The sequence below is a fragment of the Panthera pardus genome, unplaced genomic scaffold, assembly GCF_024362965.1.
Source record: "Panthera pardus isolate Hobbes unplaced genomic scaffold, ASM2436296v1 HiC_scaffold_15, whole genome shotgun sequence".
Taxonomy (NCBI): domain Eukaryota; kingdom Metazoa; phylum Chordata; class Mammalia; order Carnivora; family Felidae; genus Panthera; species Panthera pardus.
Genome location: NW_026526710.1, coordinates 75129171 through 75150584, shown reverse-complemented (window position 1 = coordinate 75150584; position 21414 = coordinate 75129171). Strand labels below are relative to the sequence as shown.

Sequence of the window (21414 nt, the reverse complement as noted above, 5' to 3'; positions counted from 1 at the left end):
CACCCTTTCCATCCTCTCTGCTTTGGACGCACAAACACAAAAGAATCCCGGAATCTACAAGTTATGTAAACTTAGATCCCGAGAAAGCCTTCAGAGGACTTGTGGGGGGAGCTTCCTCTTCCTGTCACTAATGAGACTCTTGAAACCTGGAAGGATGACTCCGTTGACAGAAAAGAGAGAGCCTGGGACACCCAGAGGCCACAGCTTGCCCACTGCATGGATTGTGATGTGACCAAGGATAGCGTGATGAGCTTCTGAGCCAGCACATGGCTCTGCTTGGGCTTTTTTGCCTTTGAAAGAGTGTCTTTCATTGTCAAACATTAAACCTAGGAATTCGTACTTTCTTATCAAAGGTCTTATAGATTTGGGGCGTCTGGGTGGCTCAGTGGGTTAAGCGTCTGACTCTTGATTTCAGCTCAGGTCGTGATCTCACGGTTCGTGGATTCTAGCCCTGCGTCCGGCTCTATGCTGACCGTGCAGAGCCTGCTTGGGATTCTCTCTCTTCCTCTCTGTCTGCCCCTCCCCTGCTTGTGCTCTGTCTCTCTCAAAATAAATAAATAAAACATGAAAAAAATCATCCTTAATACAACTATCTTCTCCAAGTGATGTACTAAGTTAGTAAAACTTACCGGTTTGAATCTATAACCCATCCACCATAAACTTATGCCCAGAGTCAGACATCTCTCAAAACCCTCCAGGTGTGAGTGTGTGTGAAATAACCCTCATTTTTTTTTTCAGTTTTTCAGGTTGTTTTAGTAGGTGAGGATTACCTCAAAAGGCATTTAAATGATGTTTCAAGTTTAAACGGAAATGAAAAGCATACAAAGTTGTAAGACTTAAGAATTTCAAGAATTTGGCAGAGGTGGAAACTCACAGGGAAAAAAAAAAAACAAAAACATGACATTTGGACATTTTTGTTCTGCTCTTTAATCCGCCGCATGTCCCCCTCCGGTCGTCCCGTCACTACCAAGCCAGTATTTAACCTCGCAAGGGTTAACTGAGCTTGTGGTTCAAGCACCTGGCTCAGACTCCAGCCGGGGCCACGGGCGTGGTGTCCAGTCAGACTGCCATGGTCAGGGGGCAGCGAGGACACCTGCATGACCTTGTACCATCTGCAGGGTTCAGTCTGGCCCAGATTCTCCCATAGCGTCCATGACCAGGGTCCCTTCAGCCACCAGGATGTGGGCTGGAAGGGCCCCACGCAGCTAAGGCCAAGCCCTTCCCGTGAATGCAGAGGCCAGCGTGAAGTCTTCTTCCCATCCGAGCGGGTGGGGATTACCACTTTCCAAAAAACACAGAGCAGGCCTGTCCTGGAAGGGGACAGACAGGGGGAGACCCAGAACAACAACAACAAAAAAGTCAGAGCCTAGGAGTGAACTTTAGGAAGACAAGGAGGGAGTGGGGAAAGCGAGGCAGAACACAGACATTGGAGAAGAAGAGGGGTCTGGGGTGTGAGAGAAGCAGTCAGTGTTGGAGTCTGTCTGAGTCTGGAGCTGGCTTGTGAGGTGCCAGGGGACTGGCTCGGGCCAGTCTTCTCTGCACCTCACTGCCCAGTAAACCTCCCAGCAGGATGGAAAGGGTCCTGTGCCAGGGATGGAGCTGAGCTCAGAGCCCCGGGTACAAAAGTGACAGACCCGGGGATTTGGCCTCTGCTGGCCTGTCCTTAATTTGGAGAAATGGAGGCATTGAACACACGTCCTCTCCTACAACTCCTGACATTTTAAAGAAAGTGTTTTTGGGGGCGCCTGGATGGCGCAGTCGGTTAAGCATCCGACTTCACCTCGGGTCATGATCTCGCAGTTCGTGAGTTCGAGCCCCGCTTGGGCTCTGTGCTGACAGCTCGGAGCCTGGAGCCTGCTTCGGATTCTGTGTCTCCCTTGCTCTCTGCCCCTCCCTGGCTCTCAAAAATGAATAAGCATGAAAAAAAAAATTTAAAGAACATGTTTCTGGCTTGCTTGGCCCGACTGCAGCAATAATCCCAAACTTGCCCCACAAACTAGCCTTCCAGATACAAACCGAAGCAAACATTAAAGGATTAAACACCCATCAAGCAGATGCGTTCTTGCAAAATGCTCTGTGGGCAGGTTGCTAGGAATTTAAAGGCCTCTGGCTTTGTTAAATTATGAAAAACTTCCAAATGGAAGTCAGCAGAGCAAACTGTTACAGTCATGAGACTTGTAGGTGATGCCTGTTGGCTTGGCCGGATGGCAGCCTGCTGAGCGGGGTCAGGTCGGTGTGGCCCCGGGGGCCCCCACGCGCCTCCCTCACCCCTCGCTCTGCTCGCCTGCCTGCCGGGGACACAGTTGCTTTGGTGGGAACCGCTGAACAGGACCCTGGGAAGGACTGAAATCCAGCCACCACTGTGGAGGCTCTCGGGCCACCTATTTTAATATCCTAAATAGGCTTCAAGTTGGATTTGCTTTTGCGTCTCCAGGAAATTTTGCCTCCTTCGCATTCCAGAATTCCCTTGTGAAGCAGCCTCGTGAATAGGAGGGCCTTTCCTGAATACCGTGGAAGGAATTTCTCCTTCGGGATGCCTGCCTCTGTCTTCACAGCATTTTTAAATGCTCTCGAGGTGGCGTGGGCAGCAGCAGGCCACCAGGGCCAAACCACAGACTGGGGAGTCACAGAGCGTCACCTGCGTTCCCGCGGGATCTGGCTCCGCAGAGCGCCCGGGGCAGGTGTTCAGGGGTCCGTCCTGGAGACGCGTGTGCTTTCTCCCTCATCCCGGGACTTCTTTTCTGTTGCTGCGGCCCTGCTCGCTCTGACCCGCCCCTGGCCGCACTGCCAGGCCCACTTAGGACCTGCCACAGTAGGGCCACCAGCTCCCACCTTGATTCCGTGTCCCAAGATGCCATCCTCCTTCTCTTCCTTCATGCGGATTCCGGGTTCAGCTCCTGTCCCCTCCGGCCCATCTTCAAGGCCCCCCGATGCACTCATCGAGCCTTCCCCGTGACTCCTCAGGACTTGTTGTCTAACCTCTCCTACTTACCCCTCATGTCCCCCAGGCCTCGATCTCCTTCTTGTCCGTCTCTCGGGGGAGAGGCAGAGCGTGGTTGAGAAAGCACATGCCTGGGAGTTGCAGAGGCCTCGATTCGAAGTGCACCTTTGCCACAGTGCGCTGTGTGACCTTGGGCAAGCGGTGTGACCTCTCTGGCCCCAGTCTGTTCTGTATAATGTCATTTGTAAGAGCCACCCCATGGGGTTTGGCACAACGGGCAGTTCTCTCTCCTCATCCCAGAAGTAGACACTAAATAAACACTCCATCAGGGCTGTGACTGAGGTTGGATTGATTGATGCAGATATGTCCAAAAGAGAGATCAAAGCCAGAGGACCCAGGGCCACACTCGTGAAAGCAGACCCAGACAGGGCTAGTGAGAGCCATCCAAAGTTTGCACTAATTTTGTTATGAGAAGCATGTTGCATGGGGATCCAAGATTCATGCAGTTGGCCAAGGGCTTCTTCCCTCAGTGGAAATAAAACTTTGCTAGACCCACAGTCCCGCCTGAAGGCTCCAGCAGCCCGAATCTGAGTTTCTCCTTCTGTCCTTAGCGGGCAACAGTATTTCCAGTGAGACGGTGCTGTCTCTCTGAGTCGTCCCACTGGAAGAGTGTTTGTTGGGTGTTTGATTTGGGCAAGGTGCTGTATTGGGTTTAAAGGAGCTCGTGGTCGTACAGACCTTCACCGTGGCCGCTCGCCTTCCCCCTGTGCACTGAGCGCAGTGCCGGGCATAGAGCAGGTGCTCGGTGCATATTTGCACCATGAAATCCCACTCGAGCCGACCTGCTCCAGGGTGTTGGCGATGACAGGAGCCGGCAAGGCCGTGCACGGCGACACAGGCGCTGACCGCTGACCTGCCAGCTCGGCCGGTGAAGTCCCGGCCCGACCCCTTGCCCGAGGAACGGTCGGTGGGCGTAAGGCCCAGGGGTTTGGCTCAGCTCCCATCCTGGGTCCAGCCAGCAAATACTTGGGCGCCTTCTGCGAGCAGGTCTCCCGGGCTCCTCGCTGCCAGCCAAAACGGTGTCCAAGCATGTGATGGGAAGTGACCAAGCTCCCCCGGGGCACAACTTCGGTCCTTGTACTGGCTACAGACTGAGAACATAGGACCCGCACCGTCAGGGGTAGGTCTGGTCCTAGACACATGTCTGAGCCTGTCAGCGAGACGAGGACCCTGGAGCCAGTGCAGCATGGGGCTTCCAGAAAAGATGCCCGCTGCTGACTTCTTAGCCAGTCCTGATGCCAGACCGGGCCCGACTGGAGGCTGGCGGTGCCCCGCGGAGCTCCCGCGAACTCATTCTGCTTTGCTCTTTTCACTCCGATGTGCCCCTCAGGTCCAAGGCTACTTTCAGCAAGTTCCTATCAGGAAATGCGGGTTCTTTGTACTCCCCACCACCACCAACCTCAGTCAACACTTTCTGATTTAAACAAGTAAGCATCAGACATTTGGCCCTCAACTCCGGCCCTCCGCGTTTCATAAATGGACCCCCTGTCCCCCCAGCAGCAGTGTCTTGATGAGAGCAATTAGGCCGAGCTGCAGAACTCAACAAGCATCTGCTTTCGGTTCCCCTTTTTGACATATTTTCATGAATTAACTCTTGCAGGGGCAGGGAGAAGGGTCGGCACCTTGGCCGCGCCTCGCGTCCACGGGCCACGTGGCAGGCGCTACATGCTTGGCCCAGACGTCACCTACAGGGAGCACACACTCACCTGCCACCAAGTGCGCGGTGATGAAGGTCATGCTCGTTTGCCACGGCAGGTCCAGACTCTGGCGAGGGAGCAGGGAAGGGAGCCCCTGCCCGGTGGCTCCAGAACCCAAGGGGGAACAGTTGGTGGATATATTCCAAATGCTAGTCTGCCCAAGGAATCCCCAGCCCACGTCAGGCAACGGAGAGTCTTACACGGAGGAGAAGCAAAGCTTCCCAACTACTCCCCACTCTGACACGGCCAGTTCTAATTAAAATTGGCCTGAGAGAGTGGCGCCGGGGTGGCTCGGTTGATTAGGCGTCCGACTCTTGGTTTCGGCTCAGGTCATGATGCCGGGGTCGTGGGATCGAGCCCTGCGCCGGGCTCCTTGCTGAGCGTAGTCCCTGCTTGGGATTCTCTCTCTCTCCCTCTGCCCCTCTCCCTGCCCTTGCTCTCTCTCTCTCTCTCTCTCTCAAATAAAAATAAAAATAAAAATGGCGTGAGAGGCAGAGAGTTCTGTGGGACAAATACCTGGATGTTGGCTGTGGGGAACAGAGATGGGAAGCACACAGGCCATCAGACCCACAGCAGCTACCTACCGTGCTGGAGAAAGGAAGGCAGGGAAAGAGGAGGGAGCCGACAGCAGGAGGCTCCAAGGCCACAGGTGGATTTGGGAAAAAGGAGGGCTGTGGAGGCCAGAGTGTGGCACAGTCCACACGGAAAGGAACCAGGCCAGGGGCTTATGGTAGTTGGGGTAACAGCTTCTGACATGTGTCAGGACATCCCAAGTCACATCCGAGGAGATGCAGGAGGAAAGACGGAGGAGATCATTAGCTGTGGAAGCCCAGGGGGATAGACTGCAGATGGCCTACCAGGAAATTTCCAGATAAGGGAAACCTAGGGCCCGGAGTCGCTCATCCAGATCAGCACCAACCATCCCGACATCTCATCCAGAACAGTTTTCACCGCCTCACTACCTCCCACGTGTATAAAAATTCATAAAAAGGAGGATAACAATTGTGCAGAGTTTTTAACCAAAGGAGCCCCACCTCCCACACACCTGTGAAGCCAGGGTTACCGAACAGTGAGTGTTTCTGTTGGATTCCATGTGGCATAAAAATAGTCCAGTCCCCTTCCTTGTGTAGTGTGGGAAATGTAATTAAGGTTTTTTTATATATATAATCGACATTTCATAGAAGTCAACTTAAAGTGATTCACCTGTCGGTTTCTGGTATATTCACAAAGTTGTACAACTATCACCGTTATGCCACTCCAGAGATTTTTATCGCTCCAGGAAAAAAAACAAAAAGGCCTATACCCCTCAACAGCTGTTCTTCATTCTCCTCTATCCCCAGCCCCTGGCAACCACGAATCTGCTTCTGTCCCCATGGATTTGCCTACTGTGGACATTTCATATAAACGGCACCCTACGGCACCTGACCATTTATGCCTGGCTTCTTTCAAACTTTCTTTTAACGTTTATTTATTTTTGAGAGAGAGACAGAGAGACAGGGCACGAACCGGGGAGAGGCAGAGAGAGAGAGGGAGACACAGAATTCAAAGCAGGCTCCAGGCTCCGAGCTGTCAGCACCGAGCCCGACGCAGGGCTCAAACTCACAAACTGCGAGATCATGACCTGAGCTGAAGTCAGACGCTTAACCAGCTGACCCACCCAGGCGCCCCGATTTATGCCTGGCTTCTTTCGCAGAGCGTAATGTTTTCAAGGTTCATCCATGTTGTAGCTGAATCAATGATACGTTCCTCTTTGTGGCTGAATAATATTCTTTTGGACGATGTTCCACCTTTGGTTTATGTGTTCATCAGTTGGTAGACACTTGGGTTGTTTTCACTTGAGCTATCCTGCCTAATGCTGATGCAAGTATTTAGGTACGAGTTTTTGCGTGAACGTGTACTTTTAATTACCTTGGGTATACGTCTAGGAGTGGGATTGCCGGATCCCACGGTAACTGTTCAACTTCGGGAGGAACCACCGCTGTTTCTCCCAGTGGCTACACCACTTTCTGTTTCAGCAATGGGTGAGGCCCCAGTTTCTCTTCCTCCTCACCAACACTTGTTACTGTCCATTTTTTACATCATAGCCATGCTAATGGGTGTGAAGTGATATCTCATTTGTGGTTTTGATTTGCATTTCCCTGATGATTCAGGATATTGAACACCTTTTCTGGAGTCTGTCGGCCATCTGTAGATCTTCTTTAGTGAAATGTCTATTCACGTCTTTGCTGGTTTTCTAAATGGGCTATTTGTCTCTTTGCTGTTGAGTTGTAATAATCATACTTTTTTTTTGCTTGGCGTACTTTCATACCCCACACAATATGGTAAAGTGATATTTTCCCCCCGCAGTGAAAATAGTATAGGCCCAAAGCAAAAAAGGGGCCGGGCGCCAGAAAATGCAGGGCGCTCAGAGACTTCTAGCCAAAGAGGGCAGTGGAATGAGGAAGGTAAGGAAGAAAAATGAAGAACTTTCTTTTAAAGCCAAAATGCTGCAAGGCAGATTACTATGGCCTCTGCTCCGGTAGGGTCCTGCAGAAGGCACCCTTCTTGGGGACTAGGCGGGCTCGGCTAACAGTGAGGACAACAGCAAAGTGTCTCTTCTCTCTTCCCCGGAGCACTTCAGGATAAATGCGTCTACACACACACAAAGTGCTTTGGATGTATCGAGAAAACGCTCGTGCCCATTAAGGCTACTGTTAATGCAGGAGAATATATGTATGTATACACACACACACACACACACACACACACACACACAGAAGATCGAGTGAGACTTACAGGGCAGGGCCTGTGTCTTATTTGGCTTCTAGGCCCCTCAGCACCTTACAAAAATGTTTGCTTTGTGAATGAATAAGCAGCCTGAAGATGAGATTTCCAGTTCTAGTGTAGACATGGCCTTTAATCTCCCCCCTTTTGGTGTACTATGCAAACACAATGAACCAACCGGCAGGATTATTAACATATATTTAGCGCATTTCGCTCTAGAGGCATTGCCTTGCCCGTCTCCACCTACAGTCTTCTGAAGTCCTGAGCTGTTTGCACCTCCTGGTAGGAGGGACCTAAGCCCACAGGTGGCTGGGTACCCTCTCCCTGCAGTATTTGCATAGCTGGTACCCCGGGGTTTGTCTGTGTGCCTCACTCCTGATAGCATCTCCTACCCCAGCCCGGATGGCAGGTAGGCGAGCGGAACCTGGGCGATCCGACGAACGGCGAGCTCCCGTCTCCTCCAGCAGGTGGACATACCAGGCATCCCGGAACCTGGCTCCGTGGCTACAGGATCCCCAGCACGGCAGACTCCTTTGCAAATTATTTTCATTCTGTGCCCAGCTCAGGAAACAAGGAACCTTTTGGGCTTCTCATTTTCTGCCCTCCCTAGTTCCTGAGGGCCCCTGCCTGATTTGCATCCTCAGCTCAATTTGCATCACAAAATACACCAAAACTGCCCTAGACCAACTTGGGGAGGCGGGCAAGTTTTGTTTTTTGTTTTGTTTGGGTTTTTCATCTCCTGCCATTTCTCTAGCAGGTTTCTAGTTACGTCCACATGACACTTAGATTAGGTTTCATTTTTATGTCGTTGGCCTGGGATTCAGCCGGCCCCTCCTCCCTGACACAGGGTCTCTCCAAGATCAAGCCCCACTCACTGCAGATGGCTTTGGGGGGCTGCAAGCCTGGGAGATGGAGTCACTGCATGAGTCGTGCTTGAGTTTCTCAAGCAGACAGCTGTGTGTCCTTCAGCTCTGTGCTCCATTGGCGGTTGGGTGTTTTGTTCCCTTTCCTTTTCCCCCAAACCCGGAATGAATATTTTGGGAGTCAAGGCGGGTGAGGGAGGAAGAGCTATAGGGGACCGAAGCCGGCCACTGCCAAAGCAGCTCTGATCTGGAGACGGAACCCTCAAGACTCATTCAGCACAAAGTGGCTGCAGAGGAAATCCTGCCGAGCCCATGATAAGGGGGAAATGGAGTCACTTCCTCACCAGCTGCTTTATTCAGGTAGAAAAAGTCCTCACTTCCTCGCGTGTGCTCTGCGGGCCACCACTCACAGAACCCCGGGACAGCTTGCTTCCCCTTTTGATCTCAGCCAAAGTTGGAGTCCAGAGAATGACCGCCTCCTTGGCTTCAGGGAGAGCTCTCGTGTCTGCTGTGCTCCCCGCCCCCCCTCGCTTCCTTCTTTCTCTTTGTCCCACCATCTTCACTCTCGCCTCGCGATGGCTCTGCGGACTGAATCGGGAATCGGGAATCGGGAATGAGCTCATACCACTTAGTGGAATGCAAGCTTGTTGCCACGGGGGGTTTCATGTTCTCCTAGATGTCCACCAACAGCTCGGGACCTTTGAGCATCCCCCCTCAATCCTGTACAACAGGCCCTAACCTGCCTCTCTTGCCAGTGTCCAGGATTATTGCTTCTTTACCTCCAGGCAGCATTTCCAAAGCGTGCCTTCGTAACACAGCAGGAATCTCCCTGACAGAGGAATCAATGGTCAAATGAGTTTGGAGAATGCTGCACACCTTATCCCTGTCTTGGAGACTCAAGGCACACAGCTAGAGATGTTATTCAAAATATTTAACGACCGATATGGAACAGACACGGACCAGTCAGATCCAATGCTGACTTAGGGTCTGGTTGAACATCACCCCTCACAGGATGATGCCAGATACTGTTGTGGGGCCTGGGGGGGCGGGGGAAAGCACTGGATTTTGTTTCAGCCTGCCATTTGTTAGTTCTTTGAACACCGCCCTTTTAAAAATATCATCTATTAAGATACGTTTGGAAAACCTGCTCTACAGTGAAAGAAACCCATTACTTCAGTTCCAGAAACATTTGCTGAGCGCTTAATAGATGACAGACAGAGGCTCCAGGGATTCAAAGATAAAGAAGATGTGGTCCCTGCACCTCCAGGTGCTAATGGTTGAATGGGGGAAGACAGACATGTAAATAGATCGTCCTCAGATTATCCAGTGAACCAGGAATAGTTGAGGATTATTTAGCTCAACCTAGGGGATTAGAGGAAATGATTGCACTGAATCCTTGAATGAACCAAAGGTAGTTTACAAGGCAGAAGCGGAGCAGGAGAGCTAGGCTGGGGTCAGAATATCGAGAGCCTCAGGTGCATGGTAAGGATTTTAGACCTAAGCATGAATGTGACAGGTTTGATTCTGAATAGATCATTCTGGGGGCAAAACAGAGAGGAGACAGAAGAGCAGAGCACAAGGCTGGCGGCCGAGAGACCAGATGGGAAATGATAACGGTAATCCTGGGGAGAGAAAGTAATGAGGATAGAGAAGTGTGTAGGTGGTCAAATTGGTGGTACGTATACTGGCCCTGTCTGATCCCCTGGACCTTACCACTAGTTTGGGGCTCCTAGCTTGGCCTCCAGCGATGAGATACGGCATGTACAGCTCTTCCTGCGAGGGCTTTCTCTGGCTTCTAGAACCCACCTGTCTGTGTACACAACTGGCCTAAAGTGCTGGGGTATTGACTTCTTCATTAGAGCAATCCTCAGCCAGTGAATGGAAGGAGACGGCGTACAAATACCCCAGCTCCCTCGCCCATTAGTGGGATATGTTCTGCCCCCAGTTTTCCCGGCAGGATTAAGCTTCCAGGGCCAATAGCAGTTACCTGCTTGATAAGGTAATTTCATGGCTGCTTTCCCACTCCCCTTCTAGTTTTCTGGGATCATCTCCCAGATAAACTGCCAACACTCAAATCTTCTTCTTGAGGAAGACTTCTTGGGAAGTCTGCTTCTTGGGGAACCCAGCCTCAGACTGTGGGCTTCACCAATGAATTGGTGAGGGGGTGAGAAGGAGGAAAACCTCTAGGGGACACTGAGAGGGTAGGTTTACTTGAAGCACAGGCATGCGGAAGGCAGGAAAAGAGACAGGCTTGCTTGAGGGGGCTGTGATAATTCCAGTTGGGGACAGGCTAGGTTGCATTGTTACTTCTAGTGGGGCATCACAGAACGCCACTGGAATAGGAATCTGCTAGGCCGAGGAGTAGGTGGGTCTGGGTATAAAGATTTCTGAGACAGCATCAGAGGGATGGTATTTAAGAGCATGACAGTGGGGACGCCTGTGTGGCTCAGTTGGTTAAGTGTCAGACTCCTGATCTCAGCTCAGGTCATGATCTCACCGTTTGTGGGTTCTGCACTGATGGCACAGAGTCTTCTTGGGATTCTGTCTGTCTGTCTCTCTCTCTGTCTGTCTCTCTCTCTCCCTCCCCGACTCGTGCTCTCTCTCTCTCTCAAAATAAATAAATAAACTTAAAAAAAAAAAAAGACCGTGAGAGTGAAGGAGTTTAGTCAAAGAGAGAAGATAGTCCAGACCGAAGCCCAGGGAGCACTGAGTACCTATCAGGGTAGGCAGAGGAGGAGGTGCCCATGAAGAATCATGGCAGAGAGGAAATTCTCCAGGATGCAAAGATTTTCAGTGGTCTCTGTGTCCAGAGTGTGAAAGTACTCAGTAGATGCAACCTGAGAATCATCCAGTGGATTTAGCCACAGGGAGGGTATTGATGGACTCTGGAGGGTGTTTTCAGAGGCACAATGAGGGAAGCAGCCAGGCTGAGTGGATTAAAAATGTGGGCAAGAAGGCAGCAAATGAGGGTGGGTTTAGTTGCTTATCCAGGAAGGCCAGGAGAGAGAAGATTATGGTTAAAGTAGAACAGCGTCAGCCTGGGCATTTTGAGGAGATCTGAATGTTTATATGCCAAGGAAAAAGAGACAGAAGTAATGATGGGGGTGAAATTGTAGTTGAGAGCATGGACAGTAGATGGAGAAAGGTTCCAAAAACCATGGGAAACATTGGAATCAGGGTGCAGCGTGGGAAAGCACAGGGAAGGACAGATAGGGTTGTAATCAGTGGGTGGGCCAGGACAGGAAGCCTTGGTAATTCTTGCCCAGCGGCCCCAATTTTCTAGGAGAAGAAGAGGTGAACATCAGTTGCTAAGAGGTAAGAACACTTAAGAAAAGTGGTAGCTATTCAGAATGGTCATGGAAAGGAACAGAGAAAAGATCTGACCCAGGGTAAAGGAGGGCTGAGTGGTTTCAAGAACTCACTGAGTCTGGGAGCACCTGAGTGGCTCAGTCGGTTAAGAGGCCAACTTCAGCTCAGTTCTTGATCTCATGGTTTGTGAGTTTGAGCCCTGAGTCAGGCTCTGTGCTGATAGCTCAGAGCCTGGAGCTTGCTTCGGATTCTGTATCTCCCTCTCTCTCTGCCCCTCCCCATATCACGTTCTGTCTCTCTCTCAAAAGTAAATCAATATTTTTAAAAATTTAAAAAAAAAAAAAAACTCACCGAGTCTGAAGACCGTGAATTTAGAGCAGCAGTGGTCTGCATTGTTGGGTAACTTACTTCAGGAACACTTGGAAGGGGTGAGGCTGCTGTGGAATGGAGTCAGGGTTGGACACAGAGGAAGGTCGGGGATGGGAGGAAGCATGTTGAAGGAGGCAGGGAAGAGGCGCTCTGGGAGGCAGATGAACCCACTGCTGGCCAATGTTCTGACCCGTTAAGCGCAGGAGATAATAAACCCAGCTTCCACCCTCCTCCACCGCCTCATATCTGCTTACCAGTGCATACGGTAAGTAATCTACTGTATCTGTCTAGGTTTCATTTGCCTCATCTACAAACAAAAGGGCTGATGTCTTTACTTGGCATTGTTATACCAGTGCAGATCTGAACTTCCTTGGAGATTCCTTTCAACTCAAGGTTTTGCCATTACTAGGGTTCACCTTTTTCTTTTCCTTTTCCTTCCCTAACTTGCAGGCTGTCATGAAGAAGGGTGTCCCCTGGAGACAACATTATAAAGCCATGAAAAATAGAAACTATCAAAGACATTCTATAGCAGTGTTCGATTTCCTGTCGGCACTATCTGATTTCCTTTTTACTTTCCTCTTACTGCTGACAGGACCGTCTGCTCTGTGCAGGATACAAAATGGCAGCATGCTTTGGTTTCATTGACTTCAGATGTGCACATAGAGACATCATCCCTCACTGGATTGGAAGCTTGTTGAGGGCAGGACGACTTTCCCCCTTAGGATCTCCCATGACCATAGAATGTCTATATCCACAGTCAGCTCAAAGACTGTGGGATGTAGCTGAATTTCTAATTTGTTCATATCCAACCAGGCCATATTAAATTTTCCCTGAGGCACCTGGCTGGCTCAGTCGGCAGAGCACGTGACTTTTGATCTCGGGGTCATGAGTTCGAGCCCCACGCTGCATGTGGAGATTACTTAAAAATAAAATCTTAAAAAAAAAAATTTTTCCAGTGTTTAAGGAGATCTGCAAACCACCACGAGTCAGGCCCGAACTTGCAGACGTTGGTTTAGCTGTTACTTGTTTCACTCCAAACTATGTTGGGAACATCTTTCCTTGCCAGTAAATACAGAGTTCAATTTTTAATGGCTGAACATTATTCCAATGTATGGATGTGCCATAAGTTTACCTAACCAATCATATTTTCAGACATTTCAGTTCTTTTTACGTTTTACCTGTCATAACCAACCTGTGCATTTTATTATTTTTTAAAGATGAATAGCTAGGGGTGGGATTCATAACAAAAGGATAGTATTTTTAAAACTTCTGATATGCATTGCCAACTACAAATCCAATTATCTTTACCTGGGGGTCCATCAATCGTGTAAGACTATCCGGGGCTCCCACCCCCAGCCCCCACCCCACCCTCTTCAGTAGAACTGTGTTTTTTTCGGTTTTTGCCAATCTGACTCCTCTGTATCTTAATATCATTTTATTTGGAATCAGATTTAAATGAAACTTCTTGAAGGGTACTGGAGGGACAAGGAAAATTTGGAGAGTTGCCTCAAGGGAAGGGTGGGTGTGAGAGAGATGGAGAGACAGAGAGATGGAGAGAGATAAAGAATCAGGTGGGAGAGGTCCCATGACCCCACGACCAGTCAAAATGCAGGAGGGCTGAGGACACTTTTGCGGTCCCCTTGCTTGGAGTCTTGAGTATGATCTGCTCCTGCCCACACCCTCCTGGCTTACTTCCAACTGTGCAGCAAGGGTCTGGGGTCGGAAGTCTGGCCTTCCGCCCTGGTGGGCCAGCTCTGGGTGGAGCTCAGACTCAGACCATCTGTGGCCTCTGAATTTGAAGCTGGTGGAGAAGCGGTCTACAAAAGAGCACCCAGAGCTGGGACCCTGCTCGTGTCCTCTCTGAGGGGAGGGTCAACTGAAGGAGAAAGGCTACTCACCTCGGAACCTGCCACACACATCTCTGAAATCTGGCGGTGCCCCTGCCCCAGTCCAGACCTGAGCAACAGTTGTTGTGGTGACCCCTAAGTACACAGATGGAGACTTTGTCCACATCACGTGACGATGCCTCAGGTTTTCTTTTTCCCTCTTTGTTGCTTTTAATACATAAAATGAGCATGTGTTTATTTAAAACAGCTTTCAACCTTAAACAAATAATGACAGACTGTTCAAACAGACTTCGGAAATCGCCCTAATCAGGATGTTTGAAAAAGCAAGAAGACTTTCTATAAAAGTAGCTTGTGGGACCTTCAGTCCTGAAAGTATGGGTCTGCTTTGCCCTTTGCAATCGGAGGTGGGCAAACCTTGGGGGCCGGATCCAGTCGTGGGAGTCAAATGATGCCCCCCAGCCCCACACCCTGACCTAATAATTTCTGAGGAAGTATAGAGGGCCAGCGTATTATCACCTCCCATCTTTGACCGGAACACGTCATGTGCCTATTTGTACATTTTAACTCCTTACTTCTATAGAGATGACCAAGCATCTCCGGAACCAAAAGCTGACTCCTTGGAGGGAGCTAGTAGATTGCTCCTGTGAAATGGTGGGCTCAGTAGACACTCTGAAGGGCAGAGCAGGTTTGCAAGAGGGCAGACTAGCAAACAAGTTAATACGGCCACTTGTTCACATTCGAGGCCATGTTTGCAAGTGGCTTTGAGTCGCCTGTGTTAATCTTCACAACAACCAACTTTATGGGTGAAATAAATGAGGCCCGGGGCTGGATAATTTGTTCAAGGTCATAAGCAATAAAATGTCAAAACCGGGATTTCACCCAGACCTTCTCCCCCAAGTTGAGAGCCATTCCCAGTCACCTGGGGCTGAGTCAGCGACTCAGTGTTTATTCTTTGGGTCAAGAGATGCTACTGTGGCTCATCCCACTCTAGAAATTATGCATTTCTTTATAATGCACATCAGAAATGGCCCCTTAGGTCCATTAGAAGCACGGTTATTTACACGAGGGGATGGTGGTCGGGAGAGGGAATCGTTCAGCCCCAGAGAGGTAGGGATATTTGGAGGGGCATTTCTTCTGCTCCCTGGTATCAGTAGCGTGCACCAGGCAAACAGGGAGAAGATGCCAGCCCCAGTTTGTCTCCGCTTCCCCCACATTCTCAGGATGGCTCTGCCGCCAGAAAGGTCAGAGAGCAAGGGGCTTAGTCCGTTTCATATTCTGCCAAGGAAAACCCCATTGGTAACTAGAGGAAGGCTGGACCCAACCATGGACCCTCTCGATGTCAAGCCACATTGTACACAGCCCAGGGCCGGGCCCTGAAGGCTGCCAGGCGTCGTCTGGGAAGTACCAGCCTGCCCATCCCGCAGCGAGAGCAGCATGGAAGGGTGAGCTGTTAGGTGTTTGCAGCTGTGTCTGTGGGATCCTGGGATGCACTTTACAAGAAGCAGAGTTTCTCCTGCTCATAAATCTGTCCTGACCCCTTCCTGCCCCATTTATCCCTGATTATATACAGGGAAGGTATGTTCCTTAACAAGCATTCGTGATCGTTACTTCAGCTTTGTGCTAAGAACACTAAACACGTATTTCATTTATGTCTCTTGCCTTGCTTTTCTAAGGCTCCAATTTAGAAAATGCCAACAATAGAGCAGAAAAGAAGAAAACCCTTGCGCCCTCTCCTGGTAGCAGTTAATCTAGTGCACCTGAAAGTACAGTGCACCCACTTGCTGGGGACCAGTCACTTGTCTAAGGCTAACTAACTCATCTTGTGTTAATCTGACCCAAGCTGTTGACACGCTAAATGGACCATTAGGTTTTCTGTGGTCCGTGATCAGAGTTTCTCCTAACCCTTCACCCACGTGAAGAATGGGCGGATGATTCTTTATGGTGGGGACCGTCCTGTGCGTTATAAGATGGCGCACAGTGCCCCTGGCTTCTCCCCACTAGGTGCCAGGAGCACCCCTACCAAAAATGTCTCCAGACATTGCCTAATGTCCCCTGGGGAGCAAGATTACCCACTTGAGAACCACTGCCCTAAACCCTTCTCTGACTTCCGTGAATGGTGTTGCCGATCACTGGGCAACCAGGGAGGGAGTGGGAGTGCCTCATCACAAAACCTTTGTGCCTGTGGGGGGCGATTTTGATGACGGATCAACTGGGTTCACTTCTAGGAATCTGTCCCCCAAAAGCAACTGAACAAGTAGACAGGAACTTATGAACAAAAATGTATCATAATATCGTTTACGACCGCAAAAGTTTCAAATAGATAACCGGTTAAATCAAGTACAGCATATATGCAAAGGAATACTATACAGTCATGAAGAATAACCATGGAAATCTACATTTAATAACATGGGAATTTCCCCCCAATGATGCCTTAAACTCTCACCTTCAGGACTACTCCTAAGATTCCCAAAGATTGTTACGAACAGAGGGAGTAATTTCAAGTAGGCAGGGTAAGCATCTGGTAAAGCATTGGGCCAGAGACCGAACTCGAGCCGGTGATTGAATTCAGAAAACTTTAAGTGCTGCTAGTTGAACAAATACTCATAAACACCTACGTGTATCAAAACCATGAACGGCACTGGAGAGACAAAGCTGGTACCTGGTTCCTCCGTGCAGTACTTGCCCTTCACAGATAGAAACACTGAACATTGTCACAGGCACCTCCACCCGGCAAAGCCAGAAGCGTTGGCATGTTACCGTCTCACGTGATGAGATCGTGTGCTGTGATGCCACGTTATTGGGAGTAATGTGGAACTATGTCTTGTTCTCTTCATGTCTGAATAAATCACACCAAGCAAAAAGAATTTCTCTTACCGTTTTATACATTCAGATATATTAAGAGAGTTGTCCAGATACTCATTGGGTCCAACGAATGTCCCCCGACAAATCTGATAAATGAGCATCGAGCGGTTGATCCAGTGTGAAACAATCCAGAGAATGTCGTTATGACGTACTGCAGACCCGACTTAGATGCAGCAATAGGAAGGGAAGATACGAGTCGTCTTCTTTTCTCAGGGACCTGGGTCTGCGGTGACGCGTAACGAACTGACCAGAAGTGACCACGCGCTTTGCAACGTGCACAACTCGAGTTAAATGCAGGGTGGTGGTCATCCAGCCCGGCATCTCCTGGAAGAAACCCCGTGACAATTTTTTTACCCAGGGAGGACTCTGTTACTTTGGAGCCTAGGCATGCCACCAAGGGAGGCCACCCTGTGTGTGTCCGCCGCACCAGCATCCGGACAGATGCTGTCCGGATGGCTGTGAGCCGTAAGAGGACATCAGCAGACCGAAGAGCACCAGTGCGCCTCTGGGTTGGAATCCAGTCGCTGCCATTGATTAGACAAACCCCTTAGCCTCTGTGTTTCCTCCCTCCTCCCCCAGTTTTTCCCCCCTCTTCAGAACAGAAGTAAAATGACTCCGTAATATTGGTATGAAGGATAAATCAAATGATGCATTTGAGACATTTATTACAAGTGCCTAGCATACAGCAAGCATTCAAGAAAGGAACAGACTCATACTCAGTGTTTCTCATTATTTTTAGGATTGGCCATGCTAGCTAAAATTGCAAAGCCTCCGATATTTGCTAACAGCCTTTGCCATTTTATTTTTCTCCTTAGCACTTAGGAATCTCGAATACACTCTAGGATGCATTTATTTTGTTTACTGTCTGTGGCCCGCGACTAGATAAAAGCTCGGTGAAGTAGGAACCTTCAGTCTACATCACTCACTGCTGTGTCTCTGTGGTACCTGGCCCGTCAACAGGATCTCCACGACAACATCTCGAATGAAAGTAAAAAGAGTGGGTCTGAATCACCGCTCCGAAAGAGCGTTTTACTTTTCCCTACGCCCTTCTGAAGGTGCCCCGGTCCTCTGGCTGGATGCCACTCTCCCTGTAGGCTGGCACCCTGTGCTCTCTCTCTCTCTCTAATTCTGTTTCTTTTGTCTCCCCTTCTCTTCCCCGCAGGATGCCTTTGTGGAACTGTACGGCCCCAGCATGCAGCCTCTGTTTGATTTCTCCTGGCTGTCCCTGAAGGCCCTGCTCAGTCTGGCCCTGGTGGGGGCTTGCATCACCCTGGGTGCCTATCTGGGCCACAAGTGAAGTCAGAAGGCCTGCCACAAACAAATATGCAAAAGGTTCACTAAAGCAGTAGAAGTGTATGCATCGCCAGTGATGTACCATGAAACGAAGCCGTGGTCTCTTAAAAACAAAACCTAAAACAAAACAAAAACAGCTTTCGGGCTCAGCGTCGAATCAGCTATTTACTGCCAAAGGGAAATACCATTTATTTTTTACATTCTCAAGAAAAAAAAAAAAAGATTTATTTATTTAAGACAGTCCCATTGAACCTCCTGTCTTTGGAAACCCTACCGCCAATTGCCAAGCCCCACCTGGGTAGCTCCACCTGGCTCTCCTGTGCCTATAAACACGGATTTGTTTTCCATGTTGTTGGCTGGACTGACTCACCATCTGAAGAGCAAACAAACTGACAAAGGACTTGACTGTTCCAGAAGCCGGCTGTTGGAAGTTAGGAAGAAGGTGTTCATTTTCCTTGCATTTCTTTGCCCTGGGGGCTGCGATATTAAGAGAGGGAAGGCGCTCGGCGAAGTCCATTCTTCCTGGCCCGAAGAACAACACACTTTGCATATGGTTCACATGGTACAGACCCAGTGGGGAGAAAACACTGGGGAACTTCAGATGGACTTGGTACCCACCAAGATTTCCACAGCGAAGGACAGTGATGGGGAAAATGCCGTTAAACCATAGGAAAGTATTTTTTTAAGCTACCAATTGTGCCGAGAAGCATTTTAGCAATTTATCCAATAGCATCCAGTACCTTAAGCCCTGATGTGCATATTCATACATTTTTGGATACACTCTCCCCCCCCGTCCCCCAATACTGGCTCTGTCTGTGTATGAGACCGAATCCTCCCGAATGCGAGGAAGTGAACGTTTCGGTGACTTATCCAGAAGCATCAGGCCGCCACAAGTGCCTGCGTTTCCCTAAGAGGCCACAGTCTGAAGCCCTGCCTTGCCCCAGCTCGGAGGCCCCGTCCTGGAACTGAGCCTGGGCACTCGCTGGCCGGCTCCAAGGGTTTTAAACAGAGCAGTGTGGTCTCCGAATGTCTGGAAGCTGACAGAGCTCAGAATCCCACTGTCAAGAAAGAACAGTAGTCGGCCTGGGCCTGCGGCCCTGGGCCCTCCAGTCGGGCCCTTTTCCCTCGTGGAGCGTGCAACCTGGAAGCCGAGGCTCTTAAGACGTTGATCACCGTGGAGGGGAGGAAACATAGGCACTGCGCCTTTCCCGGCAGAGGGAGGTGGCCATGCCGCCACCAAAAGGAAACCGGGGGAAGGAGACAGGTGCAGCGCGTGTGCGGAGTGGCCGCCGCGCATGCGTGCTGGCTGCGCAGTTGAAAGCCAGGCTTTAAATGACTTTGGGGAAGGTCGTAAATCCTAAAGAAAGCGTTGAAACGAGGTGTCATGGATTAACTGACCTATGTCTATGGGATTACGATGTAAAACATTATCTTGTCATTGTAGTTTGGGGTTTTTTTGGAAACCTGACAGAGGGAGAAAAAAAAAAAAAAGTTCCAGGTGTGGCATGTGGGAATTTATCTGTACCTCCTGGGGCATTAAAAAAGAAAAAAAGGAAAAAAAAAAAAAAGTCAGTGGTGAAAACTCTAGAGACGTAGTAAAGAAGTGAAATCTCCAGCTAATAAACTAGAAAATATTTTTTTCCAGTTTAGAATCGGCTTTGAGACATTTATGGAGTAAATGTGGCATTATTGCATTATATACCATTTATCTGTATTAACTTCGGAATGTACTATGTTCAATGTTTAATGCTGTGGTTGATGTTTTGAAAGCTGCTTTAAAGAAATACATGCATCTCAGCATTTTTTAAAAATTGTATTTAGTTACGGCCTCTACACTATTTGTTAGCAAAAATTACCATCTTTCCATTTGGGGTTTTTGTCTCAATTCTTTAAAAGCATTTCTGATAAGGAGAGAGAATCCCTGGGTCTCAGCGACGTGAAAACCCCCTGGAGCGTGCTGGCCACTGAGGGAGATTGCTTCAACCTAGTTATGTGTGTTTCCATGTCAACAGAATTGTTTATTGTGAAGGACGTATCTCTTGTCCCTTTGACCTTGTTCCTTGAAGGTTTCTTAGTCCCTGGGCAAATCAGAATCTAACTCATATTAGTTAGGACGACATCCATGTTTGGTTAACCCCATGAGATTCATTCAGTTGAAAATCCAGATGGGAAATGACCAGGGGATTACATTCTGGCCACGATGGTTTGATCTTTAGAGGGTTGCTCTACGTGGTCTGTTTTGACACAGATTCATCCAGAGCGCTCCTGCCCTCCTTCCACAGGGCCCGTCCCATGGCTGTCCTTCAGATTCTTCCTGAAATGCAGTGATGCCTGTGTGCCACCCTGAGAAAGCAGGAAACCCATGGTATGAAGCCAGACCTCCCTGGCAGGCCTCAGGGAACCGGATGATCAGACCTTTGAATGAGTCTAATTTTTAAGCGAAATACTATTTTCGGAAAGGTTTACATTGTCAAAAGCGATGAGTATGGAATATCAAATCCTGTGCTGCTATCCTACCAAGATCATTTTCGTGGAGTCAATTTGCAGTATGCTCCAAATAGCGAAATCCTTCAAGCTGCTTTCGAAGTTAACAGTGAAGAACATGGACATTTTTAATATAAGACTGTCTTTTGTTGTTGTTGTTGTTGTTGTTGTTGTTATTGTTCAAAGAGGATTTGAAGAGTATTCTAAAGATGTATATATATATAAAAAAAAAAAAGGTCATGGGGGCTAACTTCTGGCTGGTTTTCTTTTGCTGTGGGGTTTTGGTATCTGGTTTTAATGGTAAATGTGCCTGGCCACCTGCCCCCAAAACCGTATAGTATCGTGGCTTCACTTGCTCTAAGAGTAGTTGTTGCATTTTTCTTGTTCTTAAAAACATGTTAGAAGCAATGGACGTATATAAAAGCCTCAACTTGTCATTTTTTCTTCTTTCCTTCAATGCCTCCATTATTTCGCGATCAGACAACAGAGAACCGTTCCCACCTATCTTGTGTTGAGAAGGGATACACACCTGAATTACCGGTTTATATGTTGGCCAAGGTCAGGGTTAAAGAGAGCACATACATTTTCCGAATTGGGATCCAGGGCTCTAAAAAAAAAAAAAAAAAAAAAAAAACACACACAAGGACAGGCGTGCCTGCGTGGCTTAGTTTGTTGAGCATCCGACTCTTGATTTCAGCTCAGGTCATGATCCTAGGGTCGGGGATCAAGCCCTACCTTGCACTCCATGCAGAGCATGGAGCCTGCTGAAGATTCTCTCTCTCTCCCCCTTCCTCTGCCCCTCTGCTCCTCTCCCCCACTGTGCTCTCTCTTTCTCTAAAAATTAAAAAAAAAAAAAAACAACAAACACCACAGGGGGCACCTGGGTGGCTCAGTTCGTTGAGCATCCGACTTCAGCTTAGGTCATG

At 49.1% G+C, this 21414-nt stretch overlaps 1 protein-coding gene across 2 annotated transcripts in view; it reads left to right on the top strand.

Moving 5' to 3' along the window:
* BCL2 (BCL2 apoptosis regulator) overlaps positions 1 to 20925 on the top strand; it is a 176743-nt gene extending 155818 nt beyond the window's left edge. For both annotated transcript variants that reach the window (XM_019463834.2, XM_019463832.2), the window contains one exon: positions 17874 to 20925. In XM_019463834.2, the coding sequence (XP_019319379.2) occupies positions 17874 to 18008 (135 nt within the window). In that variant the 3' untranslated portion in view covers positions 18009 to 20925. The remainder of the gene's footprint in view (positions 1 to 17873) is intronic.
* The last annotated feature ends 489 nt before the right edge of the window (positions 20926 to 21414 follow it).